Consider the following 21,478-nt stretch of genomic DNA (forward strand, 5'->3'; position numbering starts at 1 on the left):
ACCAAAAAAAAGCATAAAATACGACTCCCCAATACTAGACTGGTATCCAATGCGCGCTGTTTGTAGAAAAAACACCCTGCATGTCTACCTGCATAGAACCTGCACAATGTCAGAAAATGAGCTTGCTGGGCCAATAATACCCTATGGCCTCGTGCAATCTGTCAACAAGAACAGTCAAAATCTAGAAGACTGTCGAATCAACCCATGTAGAAACAGCAAGCAGCACATACAGACACATGTGGAAATCGCAGTCCATATATCGACAGGTACTATGAGATGAGAAAGCGCAAATAGGTCCTTTTGATAAAATACACTAACTAGCCAGGGCAGTGCAGAGAACTGACCTGGATCAGCGATGGAGTTGCTGAATCTCAAGGGAATACATAACTATATAAGTCTAATAAAACGTGAATTCATCCTCCATTCATTAATCAAAGTACGGACCAAACTATACCACTTGGGTAGGACAAAGGCAAGAACCAAGATAAACAACGTCGTTTTCAGCAAATATCCAACCCCGGACTCGTCTCAACATATCTCGGGCCCTCTCTATCTCATTCAGCTACTGTGTGCGCTCCTATTTAATCAAACGACGAAGCTTTGAGCCACAACTTCACTTCGCGCTGTGCCCTGCAGGGCAGTAAGAATCTCGTCCGCGACCCAGATCCAAGTAGGGTTCCGCGGAGTTTAATTGTCGATGCGATTCTGTGCTTGGGGAGACCAAATCCATTTAAGTGGAGTGGGGCTTGCTGGCAGCCTCGGCCTGGGCACGGAGGTTGGAGGAGGTGCCGGAGGTGGAGAAGAAACGGCCGACCACGGGCTGGAGGAAAGAGTGGAAGACAACTTGGGCACCGCTGGGAACTGGTCAGTCACTTGACTCTCGATGAGATATTGAATGACTTACTTGGTCTGGGGAAGAGCCATCCACAGGATCAAGACGAACTTGAAGATGTAGTAGAAGGCTGCGAGTGTGTTAGCAAGAAACTGCGTGTTCTGGACTCATGACCACTCACGGAACCAGTAGGCGGCGCTGATGGCGCTCTCAAGGACAGTCAGGAAAGAGAAGACAACCCAGTACTATCAAGTGATATGTTAGCATCATTCGTGTGGACAGTGTCACGTGGGTATATGATAAGACCGGATGCGCCGGTGATCTCATATATCCGCAAGATTGCGACAGGATGTGTGGTTGAATCATGGGAACATACGGTGAGCCACTATGAGAAATGAAAGTTAGCGAACTGCGCACGGAGCCTGGGAGGGGTATCAGCAAAATTCTTACCTGGGTATCATCCTGAGTATTGGAGGTGAAGAGAGCCTGGAGAGAGTAGTAACCGGGGAGGAGGAAACCGGCAAAGTTGACAAGGAACTCTCCGGCAATGTTGAAGAACACCAGGAAGAAGTAGATTCCGACGAGGCCAAGGATGACATAGACCTTGGGGACGTTGGTCTGACGCTCAAGGTTGGCGAGGACAGGGTACTTGGAGAGCTGCAAAGGTACAAATATTAGCTTCCACGTAAAACAGTTGATCACATATGAGATTCGCTCTGGAATCAAAATCAAATAATGCGATCGCGATCACTGCTGCGCTCGCTGACGGGGGCATTGTAGCGAGGGCTAGACCTGAGGCCCCAGCGAAACACACAATGGAAACGTACCTCCTTGTCGAGCTGAGCTATGCTGTGCTGGGCACGGTCCTGGAAAGAGGCCATTTTTGCTTATTTAGGTTATTCGAAAGATCAAGTCAAAGAGCTTTTTGGATGACAATGGAGCGAGGGATGAGAATGGCAACCGGTCGAGCTGGCAAGCTGAGACCAGAGGCTAGTCGAGTCACGTGGCTACATGACGTATTCGGCAAAACCATGTTGGTTTCAAGTTCACTTACATGTAGCTACATTATAACTAGGTCCACATATATTTCAAATCCCCAACCTTTTTCATTGGTTGTAGTTCGCACGTACCTACAATGGTGGTATCTACGATTTCATGCAGCAAACAACGATTTTTTGACTCTAAATCCTCTATGATAAATCCATCTTGCGAAGACTGGTACCTGTTCGAAGGTCTTATCACCGCTATGGCCTCATCTATACGCCGCTTGTAAGTAAAACACGCTAGTATTCATTGGTTTAAGATTTTGAGAATTGGTGACTATAATATTGTAGAACGTAATAATATGGATGATGGCATTTAGTGCATCTATCCAGATGAAACGCGGGCAGACAGACATGAGTCCCAGGGCTTTCTCCTACTTTTGTAAAGCGCCGTCAAGTGACATCTCTTCGGATTGATTCTTCATTACAGGGTAAACTCTATAATCTCTTAGTCCTTGTCTGTCGATCACATATCACATGCCTAAAAATCAATATCGATCTATCAAGGCAGCCTCTTTGGTTATGTCCTCTTCTTCTTCGACTCCAGTGTGCCAGGCACATTCCTGCATCTTCGCAAAGCTTCCCGGATATCATCTTGAATACCCAATCATCATAACACTGTAGACACAGCGTTTGCAGGATCGTGTAGCTCAGACAGGTGGCGTTGAGGGAACGGGGTGACTGCGGTATTTACGCCGAGAGTGAGAGTTGATCAGGCGAGATCCTCACTCTTCGTAAGATGTGCCGCACGAAGACAATTATCTTCATCTTCATCGTCAGAAACCATGGCATCAATGCTAGCAAGGGCGCCGTCCAGCTCCTCGCATAGGTCATCGCCGGCGACAGCAATGACCTCTTCGTCCATGTTCTTGAGGTAGTACCCTCCATTCTCGCTGTGGAGAATTGTTTCCGGGTAGACCTTGACCAGATCGTTGAGAGATTGTCTGTTGTGGACTACAATGGCGTTGTTTGGAGGCGCGGTCTGGTACCGGGTAAGACCTTCAGCCATGATGGACAAGAAGCATGGGAAGTAGACCAGGGAAGCAAAGATGGACCGCATATGGAGGTTGGGAGGGGTACTTTTGAGGGTCTCCAGGAACTCAAGGCTCCAACCTGGAGGTATAGGCGTCCTAGTCATCTATTTTTTGGCCCCAAGTGCTGCTGTCCATGGATGTATACAACGTATTTCGAAAGTTTGGACAATTAGCCATTCTATGAGCGTACCTTGTCACATGTCAAACAGAAAATCGAAGCAAGCAAGAACAATTTGATATCAATGTTTTCGGGCATAGCGCTCAGTTGATGAGCATGGGGAGGTATACTAGCCCATGGAGGATATATTACTTTTGATGTATACCATTGATATATCCAGTAGAACGTCGAGGGAAAGACCTGTGACACACAGAGACAAAGGAAGACCGAGGATATCCTTCCTACTGTTGTTCAACTACCAGCTAGTCGTTTCTCATATGCAACAAAGCCCCAATCATAGGCAATTTGGGATTCTTGTCTGAGACTATCATCTTGAGTCAAACCATAGGGGCGAACACATGGAGCGACTAAGCTTGCCAAGCGAGTCTTTGGCCGGGATCTGAATGACCGAGGTGGATTCAGGTCTTTTTCTCGACGGGTGCATCATTATATCTGATACTTTTCTTGCCAACAAGGTTTGGAGTTAACGGGCAATTTTACAACTAAAAAAAAGAAACAAAGTCGGAGATTTCACGTCGGGCAGTCAAGTGTGGATCATAGGATATTCATAGGCGCTCATTTCACTATATTTATCATACAATTTCGATATTCAAGGTAGATGTCACAGACTGTGAGCTATTAAAAACTCATTTGGACCCTCCTACCCCACCAAACAATGTAAGCACTCTGTCCACGAGTACAACCACATCATGAAACCAGCCTTAAATGAAATGAACAAACTTTGTTGTTTGGGCTCAAAGTCAAGGTATACATGACGTACGCGGCTTCAAACTTGAAGGGAAAACCTGTTTATTCCTAGTAATTTCATATTGTATACATATAATCTAATATGAAGGATGTTACTTTTTCAAAGCAATACAAATTCCCCATTGAAATTTCATTATGAAACCGGGAAGAGTTCCTTGTGGGCCTGTCACCCCTGCAGGACTCGGTCCGTTCTCCAGTTTTGATGCATCTATTCTTCGTTTATACCTAAGTATATGTTGACCAATCACTTACCTTGTATTGAATGTGACATGGAAGTGAATTTATTTCCGAATATCTTAGACAATACAGAAGAGATATGAAGGAGCCAAAGTGGATTGCGTTATACTTGTCCATCTCCACGTGATTTGTATATCACGTGATCCGGCATGTGTACACAGGGGCCAATGTTTGCTGGCAATTGAAGAAGAAACGGCATTTCCGAAGTGCAGGATTTAGTGCAAGGACTCACCGCTTCAAAGGATAAGAAATGATGTGATTGGGGAGAAAAAAACACCCCAATAGGTTAGGTAAAAACTGCGAGAGTTTGGAAAAGGGAGGCTAACAACAGATATTCCGTTATCAGACGATTCTCCTCTCTCCTCCACAAAAATCCCATGCAGAAACGCCTAAGCTTGTTCGGGCCCGCAGACTCTTCACTCCATTATTTGTGAGCCTCAGAGTCCCCTACAACCCTCGGTGGACCCTCGAATCATTAATCGGGTTATCCGTGCATAAAAGGCGGGCCATTGACCGATGTAACCGATTCGACTCTCCTTTGCTTCTCCAAGCTCGATATATACCACTCGACGTGCTTTATAGGATTTTCTGTCTCAGCATTTCTTCGGCAATTTTGAGATCGCCTTTACCACGTGGGACGATCACCAGATACTCGACATTGTCCTCGACAATTGCTCTTTCGATTCCGAGTCACAACTAAACAACACGCACACATATCTTCTCAATGCGGCCTCAGTGAGTCATGGGAACCTAGATTGATGCCCAATGCCTGATATTAATCATTTTCTTGTGATTTAGACGCGAATACCATATTGTTGTTCTGGGAGCTGGTAGGAGTCGGCCTTGGGTCCTGAAATGTTTACATGGGGCATCGGCTGATCACAAGAATTCCTATGCGCGATAACAGGTGGTGTTGGAAAGAGTTGTTTAACAGGTTCGTTGCACACGTTCATCACGTTCTGGACCTCGGCACTGAGCTCCAAAGCTAATCACTTCTCAACCTCTAGCACAATTTGTTCAAAATGTTTGGATCGAAAGTTACGACCCGACGATCGAGGATTCATACAGGAAACAAATCGAGGTAGACGTAAGTTGTCTACACTTAGCTGGGAATGTTCGACGTTAACCGGATTGACAGGGCCGACAATGTATACTGGAAATGTGAGTGTGTCGGTGGTTTGGATATGTCATGATGCTAAACGTCCGCAGTCTTGATACCGCAGGCACGGAACAATTCAGTAAGTACCAGTACTACCTCGTGAGATCAAAGCTAACAGATCATCAGCGGCAATGAGGTAAATCCAGTCTCCCACGATCCATCTAACAGACCTACATTGAGACACACCCCAAACTAACCACACCCACAGAGAGCTCTACATGAAACAAGGCCAAGGTTTCCTCCTGGTCTTCTCAATCACAAGCATGTCCTCACTGAACGAACTCTCCGAGCTCCGCGAACAAATCATGCGCATCAAAGACGACGAAAACGTCCCGATCGTGATAGTCGGCAACAAATCCGACCTAGAAGAAGACCGCGCCGTACCACGCGCTCGCGCATTCGGGCTATCCCAGAACTGGGGCAACGCACCGTACTACGAGACATCCGCGCGGCGGCGCGCAAACGTGAACGAAGTCTTCATCGACCTCTGCCGACAAATCATCCGCAAAGACTCCGAAGGATCAAGGAGCAGCAGCGATCCCAATCGCAAGCGAGAAGGGCCCAACCGCCATGATCGGAAGAGAGACCATCGTCGGCCGCGGAAGCGCGGCCCGTGTGTCATTCTCTGAATTGAATGGGTTAGATGAGAGTCTCCTCCGTTTGGGAGGGACTTTTGCTTGTTTCATCATCACGCGATACGACCCCCCCACCTGCTACCTATGTCCCTGTCTCCGCTGCTATGCTTCTCGACACGTCATATATGACTGATGTTTATTCTCAATATGTCTCCTCTTCATAGAATCCTGCTTCGCTGCTACAGATCATGTATCATCTTCTTTTTTTGGGCTGTACACCCTTGGTGTCAACCGCCTTTTTTATCCGGCATACTTGAGTTCTGGTTGATCTGGACTCCAAAAAAATACCTTTACGAAATGGTTAAAAGTGCTTTTCTTTCATTTGGATTGTTATGCTTGCTGGGCTCGTGCATATTTCCATTTTTAATCTGTGCAATTCCGTGTGTTTTGAAGAATATTGAACCGTACTTTCATTTGGTTTCGTAACGCCTCTTAGATTTATGGTATATGTTTTTTCTGGCTCACATGCGGAATACACCGAACCTGGTCTGCACATCTGGCTCCGACTTGCCGCTCAGCGCAGCGGTCAGGCCCAACCCGAGCATCTTTCTCGTCTGGGAGGGCGGGATAACACCATCGTCCCACAAACGGGCCGAGGAAAAAGTGGCTTCTGATTCACGATCAATACGATCCTTTAATGCCGGATCGGCAGATCGGCCGACTGCTTCCATGACAGCAGAGAGTTGCTCAGAGCCCATGACACCGATCTTAGCGTTAGGCCACATGAAGAGAAGACGAGGCGAATAAGCACGACCACTAATAGACCAATTAGCTCACCATAGATAGTGTGACATTTTGCAACGAAACTTACCACATTCCATAGTTGCCTGCACCGGCACTAGATCCAAACACAACAGTAAATTTAGGAACATCGGCACATGCAACAGCCGTCACAAGCTTAGCGCCATTCTTCGCAATGCCGCCCTTCTCTGCATCAGCTCCAACCATGAATCCAGAGATGTTCTGCAGGAAAACAAGAGGAATGCGCCGTTGAGCACAGAGCTCGATGAAGTGTGCACCCTTGAGCGAGGACTCTGAGAACAAGATTCCATTGTTAGCAACGATGCCAACACGGTGACCATGGATGCGCGCAAAGCCCGTTACCAGCGTGGAACCATAGTCACGCTTGAATTCTGCGAACTCGCTCCCGTCGACAATCCGTGCAATGACCTCGTGCACGGGAATCTGGCGGCGCAGGTTCGTACCAACGATGCCGTTTAGCTCGTTGGGGTCGTACAGAGGCTCCTTGACAACGAGAGAATCTCCCTTCCCGTTCTCCAGTTGAAGTGGAGTCGTGGTGGGAGGGTAGTTGAGGTTGGCGACGGAGCGGCGGGCAAGTACAAGAGCGTGGGCATCGTCAACAGCCAAGTAATCTGTGACACCGGAGATACTCGAATGCAATTGACCGCCACCCAGGTCCTCGGCGGAAACCTCCTCGCCCGTAGCTGCCTTGACAAGGGGTGGACCAGCCAGGAAAATGGTACCTTGGTTCTCAACGATGATGGTCTCATCACTCATGGCGGGTACGTACGCACCGCCCGCCGTACAGGGACCCATGACGACAGAGAGCTGTGGAATACCAAGAGAGCTCATGCGGGCCTGGTTGAAGAAGATCCGGCCAAAGTGATCGCGATCAGGGAACACATCTGCCTGGTGAGGCAAATTTGCACCACCAGAGTCCACGAGGTAGATGCAGGGTAGGCGGTTTTCCTGGGCGATTGCCTGTGCACGGAGGTGCTTCTTTACAGTAATGGGATAATAGGTGCCGCCCTTGACGGTGCTGTCGTTTGCGACGATCATGCAGTTGACACCCTCCACCATGCCAATGCCGGTAATAATTCCACCGGCTGGGACATCCTCATCGTAGACACCATGTCCTGCTAGTGCCGATAGCTCCAAGAAGGAAGTGCCTGGGTCAATTAGGGCGGAGATGCGGTCTCGAGGGAGCATTTTGCCACGGGCGATGTGCTTTTCCCGTGCTTTGTCGTTTCCTCCTCGAGCAATCTTTGTGTGGAGGCCATTCATGCGATCCAGAAGCTCTTGCATTTGTTGACTGTTTTCTTGGTACTCTGGCGAGGAGGTGTCCACAGCCGTGGGGAGAACGGAGAGTGCAGAGGCATGGTGAGGATTTGTGTAGCTTGCTATTGTTCTATATGCTGGCCGAGTAATAATTTTTGAATGGCCTAGTGGAAGATACTTGCGTGGACCGAGCCGTGATCCCCAGGCCCGAAGGACGAGCGGGGAAGGGGCGCGCATTGCGGGGAGATTGTGGAGTAGGGCTTGTGAGATGAAGATAGTCTTGACTGAAGAAGTGATTATAGATGCACTGTGGCCATGCCAAATTGGAAAATCAAGTATTGTGTTAAATGAGGGATGTACAGGGAGACTTTATGAAGTCGAAAGCTGGAGTTTCCCCAGATGCGGAGATGCGACGATTACCGCTTCTACCCGCCCTTCGTCATGACAATAATCCAAACACTCGAATAATCAGAACGCAAAGATCAATTGGAAATGGCATTGGGAGGTAAGCTTGTTATACAGAATAACTGTTAGCCTATGCATTCACCTCTAAATTAAAAGAAAAACAAATCGAGAAGAACGAAGTTCGCAGTGTATAGCGTGGTATTGTCGGACCTTGATTGATCGCCGAGGACTGCCGCTCCTGCACGAGAACATTGTTATTTAAAGATCCACCTTGTCCCTGACCCCAGTTCTTGCCATTTACCCTCACATACACATACCCGTCACCATGGCCTCCCTAACTCTCCCATCTCTACTGCGCACATCCACGCGCGCATTGAGACGCAACCGTATCCCCGCACTCAACCCATGCTTCCGCTCAATTTCAACGAAACACCCCGCGGGCTTCGTTCCGCCATCAGAGGATGATCTAGTAGAGCTCCGAGAGCGTGTACAAGATTTCACAAGTATATCACACCTCCTACGTCTCAATTCGCCATGCTGACCTTGTTACAGGGCGAGAGATCTCAGCCGAGGTTGCTCAACGGACAGATGAGCTCAATGAGTTCCCGGCGGAGATGTGGCAGAAAATGGGCGATGCTGGGTATGAAATTTCTCAATTGCTTATTGGCCCTATTCCTTGAGGAGTGAGGCATTTCCAGCCATACTAACTGACACATATTAAGTTTCCTTGGTGTCACAGCAAACGAGGAATATGGCGGCTTGGGAATGGGCTACCAAGCGCACTGTGTTGTGATGGAAGAGATTAGCCGCGCATCAGGTGGGCTTTGATCGTTTTTATTCATTTTTGGGGTTTTGAGCTAACATTATCGTAAAAAGGAAGCATTGGTCTTTCCTATGCCGCCCACTCCCAGCTCTGCGTGAACCAGCTGTCTCTCAATGGCTCGACAGAACAAAAAGCGCGCATTCTTCCAGGTCTACTCTCAGGTGAGAAGGTCGGTGCACTAGCAATGTCGGAACATTCAGCAGGCTCCGACGTCGTTAGCATGAAGACGACAGCAAAAGAAGTGGATGGAGGCTGGCTCTTGAACGGAACCAAAATGTGGATTACCAACGTGAGTCCTTCGACATACAAAGCCTTAAAACACCAACTGATATCTTTCAAGGGCCCCGATGCCGACTACATTGTCGTTTACGCCAAGACAGAGCCAGAATTGGGCTCCAAGGGAATCACTGCGTTCATCGTCGAAAAGTCGTTCAAGGGCTTCTCATGTGCTCGCAAGCTAGACAAGCTCGGTATGCGCGGTTCGAACACAGGCGAACTCATCTTTGAAGATGTGTTCGTTCCCAAGGAGAACCTTTTGGGAGAGGTGAACCGCGGTGTTCGTGTCTTGATGGAAGGTTTGGACTTGGAGCGACTTGTCCTGAGTGCAGGACCACTAGGGTATGCCATCCCATCCCGAGACCCGCAATATACGTCAGTCTAACAATTTTCAGAATCATGCAAGCCGCACTTGACCTAGTTCTTCCTTATACCCACGTCCGCAAGCAATTTGGCACTCCAATCGCCCACAACCAATTGATCCAAGGCAAGCTTGCGGATATGTATACCAAGTTGGCTGCCTCACGCGCCTACACGTATGCCACGGCTCGGCAGGTTGACAACGCCGCCGTGGCATCTGGTGAAATGACTGTCCGCACTCAGGACTGCGCCGGCGCCATTCTCTATGCCGCTGAACGCGCCACCGAGTGCACCCTCGACGCTATTCAACTGATGGGCGGCAGTGGATACATCAACGAGATTCCAGCTGGTCGCTTGCTCCGAGATGCGAAGCTGTATGAAATCGGTGCTGGTACTAGCGAAATCCGTAGGATGGTCATTGGCCGCGCCTTCAACAAGGAGTTCGCCTAGTCTAAATCATAAAATGACTTCATATATTTTTTTGTCTCTGAGAGTAGATGCATTTTGTTTCATTTCAATCGTTTTAGAGCATGCGTAATCCTATATTCAACACCAGCATAAAAGCTATTTCTTCTGTCTAGCCGACCTACGCACCGGCACCGGCGCAGCAGAACTACCCCTACTACCACCACCCTTCCGCGACTCAACTCTCTTCGCGGAAGGTGCCGTATCCTCAGCAAGATCATCCTTCTGCGCAACCTTCCGCTTGCGCCCCCGTGTGAAAGGAATCACAACCATGGGCGGGGACGCAAATTTCGTCCTCACAGAGACCGGCTCCGCGTCCGGCGTTGTATTCGAAACATCACCAGTATCCACACTCGAGCCCGAATCATCGCCATCCATCGAATCACCATCAGACATTTCATCCAGACTATCGTGCGCATCCTCATCCTCATCCTCGTCTTCCCCAGACATCTCATTATCCGCCTCATCAAGGGTCCTCAACTCATCCACCCGCCGCTTCTTCAGCCGCGACTTATCCAGCGCCGGCTGGGAAAACTTAAAGACCTCTCGCCAGTTTTCCAGCAGCGCGACTTTCTCGCCCGTGTGCGGCTCATAGAGGACCGCGACATCCTGGTCTCGATCGAGGGCGGGCGTTTTCCACACCACGCCCTGGAAGGAGGTTAGGTCGGGGTAGAGGGGGGATTTTGTGGGGATTGTGGTCGTAGGCTTGAGTGCGGAGCCCTTTGTTCGTCGTTTTGCGCGGGCTGCAATTTCGGTCCGTTTCTTTCTTTCGGCGCTTTGTTCGGCTGTGCAATCGTCGTCGTAGTAATCATCCGAATAGTAGTCCCAGTCACTGAAGTATTCTTCGACATCGATTGATGGGTCTTCGTATAGTGCGGCTTCGTAGTATGAGGAGGCGGCGAGGTCGTCCTAAAAAATTGGTTGGGGTTTAGTGTCTGGGTGATTGGATTTGCTCATGCGGAAATGTCCGTGGACACCCGACGCATTGTATTGGAGTCTGCACTTACGACCATGTCGGGGACTAAGTCCTCGTACATGAAGTCCTCCTCGTACTCATAGTATTCCTCGTCGTCGGACATGTTGGAGTGGAGACTTGAGGCGAAAAAAAACGAATGTGTTCGAGACTGGGTAGTGAGGGTATTTTATTATCGAAAGAGCGACGAGTCTTGAAAACGAAAGTGAAAGCAATAAGTATGTACAGTGCAAAGATGCGCAGCTGACGTTGCAGAGTGAAGATCGGGCTGATCGTGCATTGAAGATTCCAAGGTTGCCATCCTGATAACATAAGCCTCTACATATATAGTGGAGCACCAGAAAATGGTAATTTTTTCCAAGCCCAGGAAGGCTTGTTACTTGGAAAGGATGAATATTTTAAGTTTAATTTTTGATCTTCTATATACAGAGAGGGAAGAGGAAATGGACTCAATGAATAATTGTGAGCTATTTAGCCCGATAGCATACCCACATATATAGCAAACAATGCTGTCATCCTAGAATCTGGATTTTATTGAAGTGAACTATATACTTCGTACACAAAATATTTGTAGCTATCTGACCATCAAGTTTATTTAGGGTATTATTAAGAAAAAGTTCTGTTAGATTCTAAAAACTTCGAATAGAGGACAATTAACTAAGACTATCTATAAAGCACTGGTTCTAATTTATAGTCTTTTTCCTAAATGGGTTATGTCTACTCCATACATATGTAGTCAATCTCAACCACAGATATCGCCTAGAAGATGGAACTCGGGGTGTGAGACGCCTATAACTGAAAAAAAGACGTATGGAAGTTCGAAGCCGTACCCATGTCACTGGAAATGTCAATTTGTGGAAATTGAGTGTCTTTGCCCACGGGTTATGCTAGAGTATAGATGCCCTCGTCATCCTTGCGTATCATGCCGAAAATAGTGTAGTTTATCATGAGATAGCCCGGAAGGATAAATGTGGCGAGGACTCTAAACGATCGGATGTACTGCTCAACCTTGGCCTTGTTGTCAAAGTGAGGGACATGAGGGAGTTTACCGCCTGATGTCTCATTGACATGAAGAAGGGAAGAGAGAATGAGGTGCTGGACACCAGTGTGCCTCTGCTATTATAAGCGAACTTGGGACATTTAGTCACCCCCACATTTCCCTCAAGAAGGTTCCCATCTTCCTCCCCATCCTCCCATTGGTTCCTCCCGGTTAATTACTTCAATATCGTGATGAAAAAACGAAAAACGAAAAAAAACAAGACAAACCAGCATGAGAACGGGCTCGCAGTATCCTTCGTTCCTAATTCTCTTTTCATGTTATGTATCAACTTACTGAGGATGATCTTGACTATTCCCCTGACCACGATACTCCCCTCATCCGAGCCGCGGCTAAGCGGGACTCAGCTCTTCTAGAAGCTCTTTTAGTCTGTTATGCGGCATCAAGTGCAGAGAATACAACCGAGCGGGAACGTCAACAAGTAATGGCAGCGCCAAGTCTGGCTGCAATGGGCGAAAATGTGGTCAAAGGGTGGATCAGACCTTTTGGGGTGAGGGAAGAAGTGAAAGGGAGATATAATTTGTGACCATCATAGGCAGCTCAGAGGCTAGAATTAGATCAACCTCAAGACAGCCGGTGAGAGAGAGACAGCTTGAAACTACCAGAGAGTGCTGTATCTACCTCGTTGCTATAGTCCTATAATACAAACTTCTTTTTCCCTTTTTCATAGAGGCGTTTGTTTTCATATTCTCTCTTGGGCTCTTTATAATGGTCTTGGTGGCACATCCATGGATGCATTGTTGAAAGCCAGAGTCTCAGTCATGTGTCACTTGATACCCTCAACATTGAAGTGCCCGCTGCTTCATTTTTTTGCTCGCCACCGTCTCCACTGTCTCCATTCTCTCCCTCCCTCTCTGCTTATTTCTCTACTTCCACAGCTTTTCCACAGACAGACAGATACAGACAGACCGCTTTTCCTGGTCTGCTTCTATCGTAAAAATCCTCCTTTTAGAAGAGTGCAACCAAAATCCTAGAGATTATGCCAAAGAAGTGGTCGACCATCATGCAACATCCCGCGGAATTCAACCGGGCATCTCTCGAGACAATTCGCGCTCAGTTTGAGGCGTGAGTGGACACCCAAGGTAAGCGTGAACGATTTAACAATCTGGAATCTACATTGTCATCGATGAAGAATCCCTGCAAACACCGAAAGGTATATCAGCCGAGGACCTTAGGAATGAAGGGCCAAAGAAGTTCAACGAGGAACTACGATATATGAAGATTCTTGAGACATTTCCGATTGTGGATGAGATGTTGGACATGGGCTTTTGGATCTCTGGGCGATGATGGGAGATGGCGACGAGATAAGGGAATTATTCGACTGCATCAATGACTCTCCATTTGAGGAGGTGTACTGCGAGTGGATTAGTGCTTGGCAACATAGAGTGCATCAGAGATCTGTCACTCTAAGGTTGGGGAAAACATCGTTCGACAGGCAGTCAAATAATACAGTACGTCCAGATACTGGTGCGACCACCTTTACCCTTTGACTGATTCTATAGCCCCAATACCAAGATGCACCAGTCTGTATTTGGAGGTTTCCGGAGTACACCTGTCAGTTGAACAGGTATCTTCTTACATAGATTACATATTACCTCCAGGTCTGTATTGGTTAGTAAATTCAATACATCCAACACCTCATTATCCCACCTCTGAAGTAATTTTTTAAGAATAAGGTATATAAACTTTTAATTACGAGTGGTCGAACCAAGATAGCGCTAAACCTAGCCCTTCGAAGCACGAACTGATCTACAACATGATCCACAGTGCTTGTGTGACCTGGGTGATAGCTAGATGCAGATCCTGCTCACTGTTTTAATGATTATGTCACTCCAGCTCAATTTTTCTCTGTAGTAGGTGATAGTAATACCGGATGCTATTCTAGCCTGGCCAATAAGAACTTGCGAAAAACTCTGTATGTTCTTATCCCTGGTTCTGGCAATTTATAGAGATTTAACATGACAAAAAATTAAAAATAGATAGTGGATACTCTCTGGAAATTCACCCGACAGATGAATATCATCTAGCAAGGAAGAGATCGGCATTGACCCTACTTCAATAACACAGCTATCAATTCCTTCTATGGATAGAGATAAAAAGAAAAGACAATGAGCAGCACCCCTGTTAGTTGGACGTGTATGAACGTGTATTGTTCCTTACTTAGATTACTTCGTATTCTATTGTATGTATTCGATTGTAAACCAATAATCTGACAGCTCTATACCCCCACCTTCAAAATAACCTCCGGACGGCATATCTTAACAATCAATCACAAGTGGGGAACCGAGATCGTGAGCTTATCTATGATACAATCCACAGGAACTATCTATATTGCAGATGGCACAGGCTTCTGGCTGTAATGGGAGTACCATTGTTATGACATTGTCCATCGACCTGCACATGAGGCTCCTCTACATCACCACGGCCTAGTTCGATAAAGGCACGACGACCCTTTTGATTTGCTGTCGTCAGGAAGGTTTCGCACTGCCTTATCTTTGAAACTCGGGCGTTCGGGGGAAAACAAATATATCGATTTGTCATCATATGAATTACGTCACGACCAACCCTCTGGGGCTCGTGTCAGTGCGGCGTTATTTCGATCGCAAGGCCTATATTGTAAATGCCTCGAGGATCCACGGGCCCTCAATAGTCGGAGATCTTTGCAAACTGTAGTTACGCAATTAGAGGCTTATTAATTGTCCCGACTCGGTCAGTTAAGGTGGTCGTGCGAGCCTTTAAATTCCCCGAAGGAATCGCAGATTGTCATATTGTTGCTTACGAATATGTGGACTGGATGTGCTTCTCAGAACCTAGCATAGGGATATTGTACAGGCTGCAGATAATCCAGACGGGAACTGAAGAATCTGACGAGCTACGTCTCAAGAGTTGAATTTCTAAGCCTTCGATTACCGAGCACGTTTGTTCGGCAAGCGCGGGGATTCAATCAAAAAGTGGCTGGAAATGACGCATAATACGACGGAAAACATGACACGGGAATTTTTTCCTCACAAGTATATAAAGCCTGCTTTGTAGCTGCAGGCTCCTCACCCTCTGCGTATTCGAAAAGCTTATTGTCTTTGATACTATCCTCACGAAGCCACAGAAGTACGAAGCCATGGTATCTTCCACTATTGACAAGTCAAAGCCGTATTTTCCTCTCGCTGGAGGCGCTGATGATGGCTGGTCTACCGAGGATGAAGCAACGGCTACATGCTTTTGTGGTGCGGTGCAACTCTCATTCGTAAGTCTCGATTCCAATCCTGCTCTTGATTTTGCGCTACTCTAACAGCGGCTCCAAATTTCCAGCCGACCCATGGACCCGGCTACGTTGGTTCCTTCATCTGTAACTGCTCTGACTGCCACAAGCTCACCGCGTCTATGCACGCGACCAACTTCACGGTCTATGACACGCACCTGAAACATCTGCGTGGCCGCGACAACTTGAAGACATACAGCCAATCGCGCACTGTCTTCTTCAAAACTCCCGGTCAGGACAACACCATGACCAACTACTTCTGTTCCACGTGCGGCTCCCTCATGTACCGCGTTGGTGCGGCTTTCCCGGGCATGAGTATTCTGCGCGTTGGCAGTGTGGATGATTTCTCTTTGCATGAGACTAAACTGAGACCCACGATGGAGCAGTTTACTAAGGACCGCGTGGCCTGGAAGGCTCCTACGGAAGGGACTAAGCAGTTCGTGGAGGATGGTCTGCACGTACAGTAGGAGTTGGAGTTGCAATTGACTACAGTACCAGTGCGCACGAATCGTCTATCAAGCCATAATCGGGTCGTCGAACGCGGCCACCTGGCGGTGTCCGGGTTCCCGGGTCTAATTGCCACCCGGGTCTAATTGCCAATTTACCAATTCCATCTTCTTTAATCATTCACTACACCCCCAATTCTTTATATCATGTCTTCAGAATTGGAGATTCGCATTGCCAATGCCTTATTAGCATACCATGCTAGTAAGAAACCCAACATCACAGCTACCGCTAAGCAATTCAACATCTCGCGCGGCACCTTGAAAGGACGTATCCACGGTCGCACATCTCGAAACAACCGTGACGGACCCAATAAAGCACTACATCCTGAGCAAGAAAAGGCATTAATTCTATGGATTGATACCTTAGATCAGGCTTTTTCTCCACCATCTACAGCCCAAATTCAAGGTACTGCTTTACAAATTGTTCGGCGTCATAACCCCGCTCGCACGCTTGGAAAGAATTGGGCTTACGATTTTATCGCTCGCCTACCACCACGCTTTGAGCATCTTACCCAAAAACCAATGGAGAAAGCACGGTTTCAGGCCGCAGATCCTGGTTATATTGTCTCCTGGTACGATCGTCTACAAATTACGCTCAAAAACTACAATATTAGCCCGAGAAATCTATATAATTTCGACGAAACCGGGTTTTGAATTGGCGAAGGGAAGGCTCAAAAGGTTGTTTCAGCCCGGGGCAATTCATATAATAGTACCGGTGGTCAAGCTGAATCGCTTACCGGTATTGAATGTGTCTCAGCTACGGGTTGGGTTATGCCGCCATGGTTTTTAGTGAAGGGACAATTCCATATGGAAAGTTGGTTTATCGACACCAATTTACCAGACAACTACACAATTTGTCCAACCCCAAATGGCTGGACTGATGAAATCATTAGTTTTGCATGGCTCCAGGTGTTCGATGAATTTATATCATTGCGTATTAAAAAGGGGGAATATCGTCTTCTTTTAATGGATAATCATAGTTCACATTTGACCTATGATTTCATTGAATTTTGTTGGACAAAACGCATTATTCCTTACTGCTTTATTCCACATACAACACATGGTTGCCAACCTCTCGATGATACACCTTTCTCGGTCTTAAAGCATTACTACAAACAATACAACAACGAGACTGCCTTTTGGGGTGGTGATGCGAAACATAAAGCCAATTTCTTCGCGGGTATTCATGATGTGCGCACACGATCATTAACCGAGCGGACAATTCGACACGGGTTCCGAGAAACTGGAATTTGGCCTGTCAATTCAGACAAAGGCCTTGAAAAATTGAAGTTGGTAGACAATGATCTCCCTGAAATGCCCGGGTTTATAGTTCATGATATTGCCGGAACTACACCCCCACCACTATCAAGTTCACTACCAAATTCACCACCTACAACTGTCCAAAAGCTACGAAAAGCGAGCAATAAGGTTGTGAAGCATATACAGAATGATGCTACAATTTCCCCGAAGGTGCGGGATAGTCTTTCTCGGATTTTAGCAGGTGGACTCGCTCTTGCCGAAGTTGGTGCTCAATTTGCGGAGGACAATGTTCGCATTTTACGACGGAAAAAACAGTCTAATACTGCTAAAACAAAGCGCAGACTTCCTGAACTAGGCCCTCGCCTAGTTAAGGACTGTAAAAAACAAATATCTGACCGCGCCGACCGAGAAAGGCTGCAGATGTTCAACCGATCTAAGAAATCATGGCGGGATGCAGCTATTTTAAAAGCAATTGAGGACGGCGACATTGAAAATCCAGGAGAAATTGAGGATGATAATAGTGCAGAAGGGGCCCAGGATTGGATAGATGATCTTTATTGTGTTGATACAGAAGGCGATGCTATTTAAATTCAATGAATTCAATGATGGAATTGGTAAATTGGCAATTAGACCCGGGTGGCAATTAGACCCGGGAACCCGGACACCGCCAGGTGGCCGCGTTCGACGACCCGATTATACGTTAATTACAAGTTCCAATGACAATGATGTTGTATTTGCACCCCTAGTGTATCAATTCTTTAGATCCTATCACTTTTTGACCTCCTTTAAAATTCCCTTACTGTCACCAGAGTGGCAAAGGAAAGTGGCAGACACCTAGCCAGATTCTCGAGGCCCTCTTAGGCTCTGTAGTTTGACTTGTTTACATTACTGGAAATTCTAGTTTCCTAGGATCGGCAATACAGCTATGAGACACAGCGTCGTATTTTAATTAAAGTAAACCACAGTAATAGTGCGATACAGGAATATTGATATTACAAGTCTATTCCTAATATAGACTAACCAGTCTTGGTATTAGGGTTTGAGAGCCAATCGAAGAGTGCAGGTGGCCGCACCAATTTCGGGAAGTACTGTACTTTTGTGTGTACAGTTGTGGTTTAATCATTAACTTAAGGATTTGTATAAAACAGAAGTAATTTAAAGCCAATCTAGTGTGTATCCGAGTGCCTTCTTACGCCTTCATATGGGTTCAAGCTGCGGCCTGCGTAGCTTGGTCGTCCAGCGTGACATTTCTTACACACTTAACCCATTGGCCAATATCTCTCACGAATTGGCGTGCAATACCCACCACAATCCCTTTGTCGATAAAGAATGAGGGATCTTGGTCCTCGTGAATCAGTCTAAGATCAAGACTATTGGCTAACGCCACCTTGCATGCTTGCCGAAACTGTGCTTTCAGATTTTCGTCACCAACAATCGATTCATGCCATGCGCCGTAATCTTTGACGGCTTCGTCTCTTAGCCCAGTAAGATTGAGGCCTTCCATGACTTGGTCATTGGGTGGCAGAACCATTGCCAAGGCTGTGGTTGGGTTGGATATGTCTTGTTACGGGGAAGATTGCATCCCATTGAAGTTGATATTGATAGGCTGACAGCTTCCTGGGGTGCCTACCATCTTGTCCTTCTGAGATTGTTGGCTCTCTAGTCTATGCCGCTCTTCCATATATAGTTCTTCACGCAAATTATCCGGGACATCTTTATAAGACAGTAAGACGCCGCCTTTCTCCACAAAGGCAATCAAACGCTTTAATTGATGGCTCCTCAATATATAATGCTTCTTTCTGTGGGGGTCTTGCCAGCAATGTGGGCCAAGGTGGCATAAAGAGGATAGGCAACGCATTAGATTGTAAACACCCCGCTACATCGATTCTTGCCCGGACACGTTTCCTTCGGCATCTAGTTGAGCGTCTCGCTCGTTGAGCATTCGTTTAGTGACCGATGACCTTCCTCTTTTCTCGACCCTACCCGAGGTAATTTTGTGGAGAGAGTCGTCCTCAAAATATTTAAAGGTGATACTTAGCCTCAGTTTCTTGCCTCGACGAAATAGTTCGCCCCACTTTAGCAGCTGCTTTTTAACAGTAGTTCAATCGATGTCGAGATGGTCAAACCTTTTCATCAGGTCGCGTTAGGATCGATCATTCACCGATACAGCGATCGAAGTGTCGTCCGACCTTACCCTTCCTTTACGGGAGATTTTCCTTTCTAACAACCTCTCAAGCTTACCCTTCAGGGTCTTCGGCTAATAAGCACTCGGAGTCAGGACTACATCCTCTTCAGTGTCTCGCGAGAGCACCTTCTTATTCACTGTGACTTTCCATTCTATCGTATATTGGATGCAGTTTGCCGGCAGCTCGTCTTAGCATCCTATCGTGCCACTCGGATAGTTGAAGCATTCTGGGTCTTTCGGGCTCGTGTTAGCATAGGTCTTCTAGATCGTGCTCGGAGTGATAGTCGGGGGAAGGGCTGAGCCCACAGCTTGACGCAGGTGTGCGACCGTAGTATCCTGGAGTGGGAGCATATCACGAATCTTGGTCTCCAGGTTCAAGTGCATGCGGTTGAAGATCACGTTCATCGGGATATGAATCAGTAGTCATCGTCATCGTCTGAACGCTCCAAAGAATCCAACATCAGCATGATCATAACCAGTCAGTCAAGCAAATGCTGGTCTTCTATTAGAAGGCCAAGCTTGCTACACAAAGCAAGTAAATATTACCCACTAGTACTGTCTCTATACACCGCGCTCGGTGTAGCGGTGCGCGGTTGACGGGAGTGGAATTCGAATTCTTGCCACATCTCCAGACGAGAAGAGCAGACAACCCTTGTGTTTGGCCTGTTTGCAGTGTCAACGTTCTAGAGTGCCAAAGAAAAATACAGGTCTAATACAGAAGCTATTTTCATGCTGTTATTTACACGTGTATTGAATTACTGCCAGGACAAGGGTTCAGGGGAAGAGTAACTGTAATAAGTATAGCGTGTTTCAAGAGAGGGTTCGAGATAGATTCTCCGTGTGCAAGTGGTGAAATTAATTTCGATCCTCCCTGTATACGGCGGCGCAAATCAAGCTTAGGTGCAGTGACTAAAAGAGGAATCGGAAGATGCTATACTAGCATGTTGAATGAACCTTGGTACCGGGGTACCACACTATGCCTTTTCAGGACCCCTTTCCTTCCTCGTGATAGGTTCCTGAACTCTATCTCCCGAGCCTCAAAACGACTCCAACATCCATCTAGGCTACAGATCAAGTCATGAAGTACACACCTCGTCCTGCTCCCCCTCTTTTTTTTTTTTCCTTCTTCAACCAATCACAAAATGTGCCACGGACGCACCAGTCTCGCTTTTGTTTGCTTTGACAGAAAAATGAGTAAATTTGTATTCCCACTTGCCTTCCAGACGCTGCCGTCATCGGCACCATCATCATCACCCTTATAAATAGCACACTTATGTCTACATGTATTTCTGAATACCTCATCACCTTGGCTCTTAGGTAGATATGAGGTGCCCTTAGTCTCTATTTAAGTCCTAATCATCTGCATTTTTAAAATCGAGTGTAATTACTCGGTGGAAGCTGCTGGTTACAGCCTTTAGTTGGGATTGATCACTTAGACTCTTCGACCCTCTTGTGTGACAATTTCTTCACGTCGTTTCACATTGCGTCCTTTTACTTGTCCTTTTCTATAGAATCGCGGGAAAAGAAAAGAAAGTCTGGCGGTTGAAGTATAAATTGTGTGGATCTGGTCGGATCTTCCTATGGACATCCCTTATGTATCTTTCACTTGAGTTTTACTTGATTTTGCTGAACAAATCTTAAAAGCGGAGGAACCAAAGAGGGGAACTGTTTGAAATTATCACATGTACGAGAGGTACTCTTTCCAGCTGTTTATTTTTATCCCACAGTAGTTTCTTCCAGCTGGGTTTTACGAGGTCTCTGGTATCTATCAGGGGAGATGGGTTGATTGTGTTATACTTTTTGTAATGGTTGACCCGTTGTCAGATGCTCCAGGGGAGGGCATGACATCTCCCTTCCTGACTGTCTCCATCACAACCTTGGAACTGGTATAGATAGTTGTTGCTGGATGGTTCGAGGGAGGGCATGTCACCTCTATTTCGGGCTGTTCAGTAATAGAAGGAAACCAACTCAATTGAAGATCACTTCATTCCCGTAATGATTTGTAGTAGTTGCACACAAATTCATTCA

General features: G+C 46.8%; 8 protein-coding genes across 8 annotated transcripts; 3 read left to right on the top strand and 5 right to left on the bottom strand.

Annotated features, from left to right (window-relative positions):
• Positions 1 to 730: 730 nt before the first annotated feature.
• yop1 (putative membrane biogenesis protein (Yop1)) lies at positions 731 to 1,713 on the bottom strand (the record flags this gene model as incomplete). Its single annotated transcript, XM_057246654.1, has 6 exons — positions 731 to 854; positions 905 to 962; positions 1,014 to 1,077; positions 1,209 to 1,217; positions 1,283 to 1,489; positions 1,660 to 1,713. 6 exons carry the CDS (start codon positions 1,711 to 1,713, stop codon positions 731 to 733), a joined length of 516 nt encoding a protein of 171 aa, XP_057092003.1.
• Positions 1,714 to 2,587: 874 nt separating this feature from the next.
• Positions 2,588 to 2,884, bottom strand: N7529_011129 (uncharacterized protein; the record flags this gene model as incomplete). Its single annotated transcript, XM_057246655.1, has 1 exon — positions 2,588 to 2,884. One exon carries the CDS (start codon positions 2,882 to 2,884, stop codon positions 2,588 to 2,590), a length of 297 nt encoding a protein of 98 aa, XP_057092004.1.
• A 1,911-nt stretch (positions 2,885 to 4,795) lies between these two features.
• On the top strand, positions 4,796 to 5,859 carry N7529_011130 (uncharacterized protein; the record flags this gene model as incomplete). The annotated part of the gene is made up of 7 exons (XM_057246656.1): positions 4,796 to 4,806; positions 4,870 to 4,901; positions 5,079 to 5,158; positions 5,210 to 5,232; positions 5,281 to 5,309; positions 5,357 to 5,366; positions 5,439 to 5,859. The coding sequence occupies 7 exons, from the start codon at positions 4,796 to 4,798 to the stop codon at positions 5,857 to 5,859; spliced, it is 606 nt and encodes a 201-aa protein (XP_057092005.1).
• Positions 5,860 to 6,326: 467 nt separating this feature from the next.
• On the bottom strand, positions 6,327 to 8,121 carry N7529_011131 (putative 3-methylcrotonyl-CoA carboxylase, beta subunit (MccB); the record flags this gene model as incomplete). The annotated part of the gene is made up of 2 exons (XM_057246657.1): positions 6,327 to 6,621; positions 6,677 to 8,121. 2 exons carry the CDS (start codon positions 8,119 to 8,121, stop codon positions 6,327 to 6,329), a joined length of 1,740 nt encoding a protein of 579 aa, XP_057092006.1.
• Positions 8,122 to 8,614: 493 nt separating this feature from the next.
• On the top strand, positions 8,615 to 10,198 carry N7529_011132 (uncharacterized protein; the record flags this gene model as incomplete). Its single annotated transcript, XM_057246658.1, has 6 exons — positions 8,615 to 8,792; positions 8,842 to 8,929; positions 9,012 to 9,106; positions 9,166 to 9,401; positions 9,453 to 9,730; positions 9,784 to 10,198. The coding sequence occupies 6 exons, from the start codon at positions 8,615 to 8,617 to the stop codon at positions 10,196 to 10,198; spliced, it is 1,290 nt and encodes a 429-aa protein (XP_057092007.1).
• A 114-nt stretch (positions 10,199 to 10,312) lies between these two features.
• On the bottom strand, positions 10,313 to 11,487 carry N7529_011133 (uncharacterized protein; the record flags this gene model as incomplete). Its single annotated transcript, XM_057246659.1, has 3 exons — positions 10,313 to 11,122; positions 11,221 to 11,337; positions 11,413 to 11,487. The coding sequence occupies 3 exons, from the start codon at positions 11,485 to 11,487 to the stop codon at positions 10,313 to 10,315; spliced, it is 1,002 nt and encodes a 333-aa protein (XP_057092008.1).
• Positions 11,488 to 15,358: 3,871 nt separating this feature from the next.
• Positions 15,359 to 15,966, top strand: N7529_011134 (GFA family protein; the record flags this gene model as incomplete). The annotated part of the gene is made up of 2 exons (XM_057246660.1): positions 15,359 to 15,484; positions 15,550 to 15,966. The coding sequence occupies 2 exons, from the start codon at positions 15,359 to 15,361 to the stop codon at positions 15,964 to 15,966; spliced, it is 543 nt and encodes a 180-aa protein (XP_057092009.1).
• Positions 15,967 to 18,472: 2,506 nt separating this feature from the next.
• On the bottom strand, positions 18,473 to 18,796 carry N7529_011135 (uncharacterized protein; the record flags this gene model as incomplete). The annotated part of the gene is made up of 1 exon (XM_057246661.1): positions 18,473 to 18,796. The coding sequence occupies one exon, from the start codon at positions 18,794 to 18,796 to the stop codon at positions 18,473 to 18,475; it is 324 nt and encodes a 107-aa protein (XP_057092010.1).
• Between the last annotated feature and the right edge of the window lie 2,682 nt (positions 18,797 to 21,478).

This window comes from Penicillium soppii, assembly GCF_028829465.1.
Source record: "Penicillium soppii strain IBT 18220 chromosome Unknown utg000010l, whole genome shotgun sequence".
Classification (NCBI taxonomy): Eukaryota; Fungi; Ascomycota; class Eurotiomycetes; order Eurotiales; family Aspergillaceae; genus Penicillium; species Penicillium soppii.